The sequence below is a fragment of the Microtus ochrogaster genome, linkage group LG5 (genome assembly GCF_000317375.1).
Source record: "Microtus ochrogaster isolate Prairie Vole_2 linkage group LG5, MicOch1.0, whole genome shotgun sequence".
Lineage (NCBI taxonomy): Eukaryota > Metazoa > Chordata > Mammalia > Rodentia > Cricetidae > Microtus > Microtus ochrogaster.
The window spans coordinates 32,492,254-32,494,818 of record NC_022031.1 but is presented as its reverse complement, the minus strand read 5'-3'; the positions used below and the strand labels follow the sequence as shown (position 1 = coordinate 32,494,818).

General features: G+C 41.4%; 1 protein-coding gene across 2 annotated transcripts in view; it reads right to left on the bottom strand.

Annotated features, from left to right (window-relative positions):
* The window catches only part of Rars2 (arginyl-tRNA synthetase 2, mitochondrial), a 43,964-nt gene that overhangs the window by 11,714 nt on the left and 29,685 nt on the right, over positions 1–2,565 (bottom strand). For both annotated transcript variants that reach the window (XM_005361966.2, XM_026786591.1), the window contains 2 exons: positions 1,998–2,093; positions 165–225 (listed from right to left, as the gene is read on the bottom strand). In XM_005361966.2, the coding sequence (XP_005362023.1) occupies positions 165–225; positions 1,998–2,093 (157 nt within the window). The remainder of the gene's footprint in view (positions 1–164; positions 226–1,997; positions 2,094–2,565) is intronic.

Here is a 2,565-nt window from a genome sequence, read left to right as displayed (position 1 = left end):
CCCACCCAGTCATCTCTCTCACCCACCCAGTCATCTCTCTGGCCCACCCAGTCATCTCTCTCACCCACCCAGTCATCTCTCTGGCCCTGGTTTCCGATTTCTGTCTCCGTCTAGTTTCCATGAGGTAGGTTCATAACCTCTTGTTTTTTATTGTGATTACTTACCACATAAATCATTCTATCAAAATTATACTTGTCCATGCGATCTATAGCAGCTGCAAGATCCCTGAAAAAATGGGTTATAATTACTTTTACTGTATTATTCTGTGGCCTGGAGCATATGACACATCCTTGTAGAGTCCCAGTACACTTTGATAAGAAATAATAACAAAATTGGGTTTGAAAAAACAAAACAATAATGCCCTAGAAAGTGCAATTAAAATGCAACTTAGTTAGTTACAAAAGCTGTGGAGCAAGTAACCGTTAAAGGTCTCAGGTGTCTTACACTTAACTAAGCCTTCACAGAAAAGAACCATCTAGTTACTACTTTTCGACCACACATCTTCTCAAAAAAACAATTATAATTATAGATGACGAAAGAGCTAAAGAAGTACCGTTTACCCTAGTCTGTGTTGGCAAAAACATTCAAAATAGCTCACTCAGAAGCAGTAACTTCTACTGCATTTAAAAAAACTCCTAAGACCCTGGATCGCTCAGTGACTAGGAGCCACATACTATTCCCTTTTCTTTCTTTCTTTCTCTCTCTCTCTCTCTCTCTCTCTCTCTCTCTCTCTCTCTCTCTCTCTCTCTCTCTCTCTCTCTCTCTCTCTCTCTCTTTGAGACAGGGTTTCTCTGTAGATTTGGAGCCTGTCCTGGAGCTAGCTCTGTAGACCAGGCTTTGCTCGAACTCAAGAGATCCACCTGCCTCTGCCTCCCCAGTGCTGGGATCAAAGGCGTGCGCCACAACCGCCTGGCTCATACTACTTCGGTAGAGGAGCCAAGTGAAGTTCCCAGCACATGAAAGGCAGCTCACAACTGCCTATAACTACAGCTCCAGAGGCTTCAACCAACTCTTCTAGACCCCAGGGCACCTGAACTCCCATGTATGTGTATTTATACACACACCTACACCCCCCTCTCGTAAGGCATTCCATTTTTGTTCTCATTAACCCCAATTGCAAGAAATTGATGAAGAGAAATACTAAACCAGACAGAGATGAGTTCTCTAAGGGGTTTTTAGAAAATTAACTGGTTGTCTCAGTTACTTGTAATAATGAAATTTTCAACAGCATAACTACCACTGTTAGAAATGTGCTCTGTGTAAAGCTGTGGGCATGGCTCAGTGAGTGGAGCAGTGCTTGTCTAACAGAAATATAATCTTGGGTTTAATTCCTAATTTAGTTAGGAATTAATGGCAACAAACCAATGTACACAGCGGTTTATAACCTACTTAAAACTCAGGCCGGGGTGACACTGGGACCTTCTGCCAGAGGTGGATGGTTATGGCTGTCTCACTGCCCTGCCTTCTCTTCCCATTGGCTTTATTCAAGAAACCATGTGTGCTTGGTAAGTGCAACTCTCATATACGAAGACTGAGTCCTCACCTCCACAGGCGTGGTATGGAGAAGCCCATTTTCTCATTTTTCACAATATAATGAGGTTTGGTATTGCACGTAAAATGGTCTCTAATATGTGAGGTCAACATTGAACCTTAACTTGGTCATTTTTTAGAATATATTTCCTGATAATGTGTACTTATAAAAAACACTTAATATATAATTATGAAGGACCATGGACAGAATGATGTGCTATGCTGTGAACAGTTTATGATAGTCAATACATTTTAATATAAAATCCCATTCTTCTGATGTTAAATCTTTCTGGAAATTGTAACTGGCAATACATAGAAACCCAGAAAATACTCCTAAAATATGCAAATAGATTTATAGTATGTAACTAAATTTTTTAGAAAATAGTTTGGAGGACAAGATGACTGTTTGCTTTCATCTTGGGACAAAGAGTCTGGAGTCTCAGGCTGCTCACCCAGACAGTACAAACCTGGTTGCATAGAGAGAAGTTCCATCACTTCGCATCACAGTGCAGACAGAAGAGAGGTCACCCGTCCCTGAGAGATCTACTACAACATTTCCTGTTCTGGAAAACACAAAAGAGAAGCCCAAAATCAACATAATGACTGTATGTGAAGACAGAGTAGTTAGAGCACTTTTGGCAACCAGAAGCTATTCTTATTGTAAGTGGTGTCAGTTCACACTAAAAGCAACAACTGTCAGAACCAAGAGGTTAGCTGACATTGTGAAAATTAAAACTACAATGATAGTTCCTCATTTGTGTTAGAATGCCTTTTATTTAAACAAATAAACAAAACCCAAAGAAGGGATGGCAGGCATTGGCAAGGATGTGGAGAAAAGGGATCCTCACATACCACAGGGAGGAATGTGAGTTAGCACAGCCATCACAGAGAGTAGTAAAGAGGGTCTTGAAAAACAGTGAAATAAAGAATTATTCTTAGCCGGGCGATGGTGGCGCACGCCTTTAATCCCAGCACTCGGGAGGCAGAGGCAGGCGGATCTCTGTGAGTTCGAGACCAGCCTGGTCTACAAGAGCT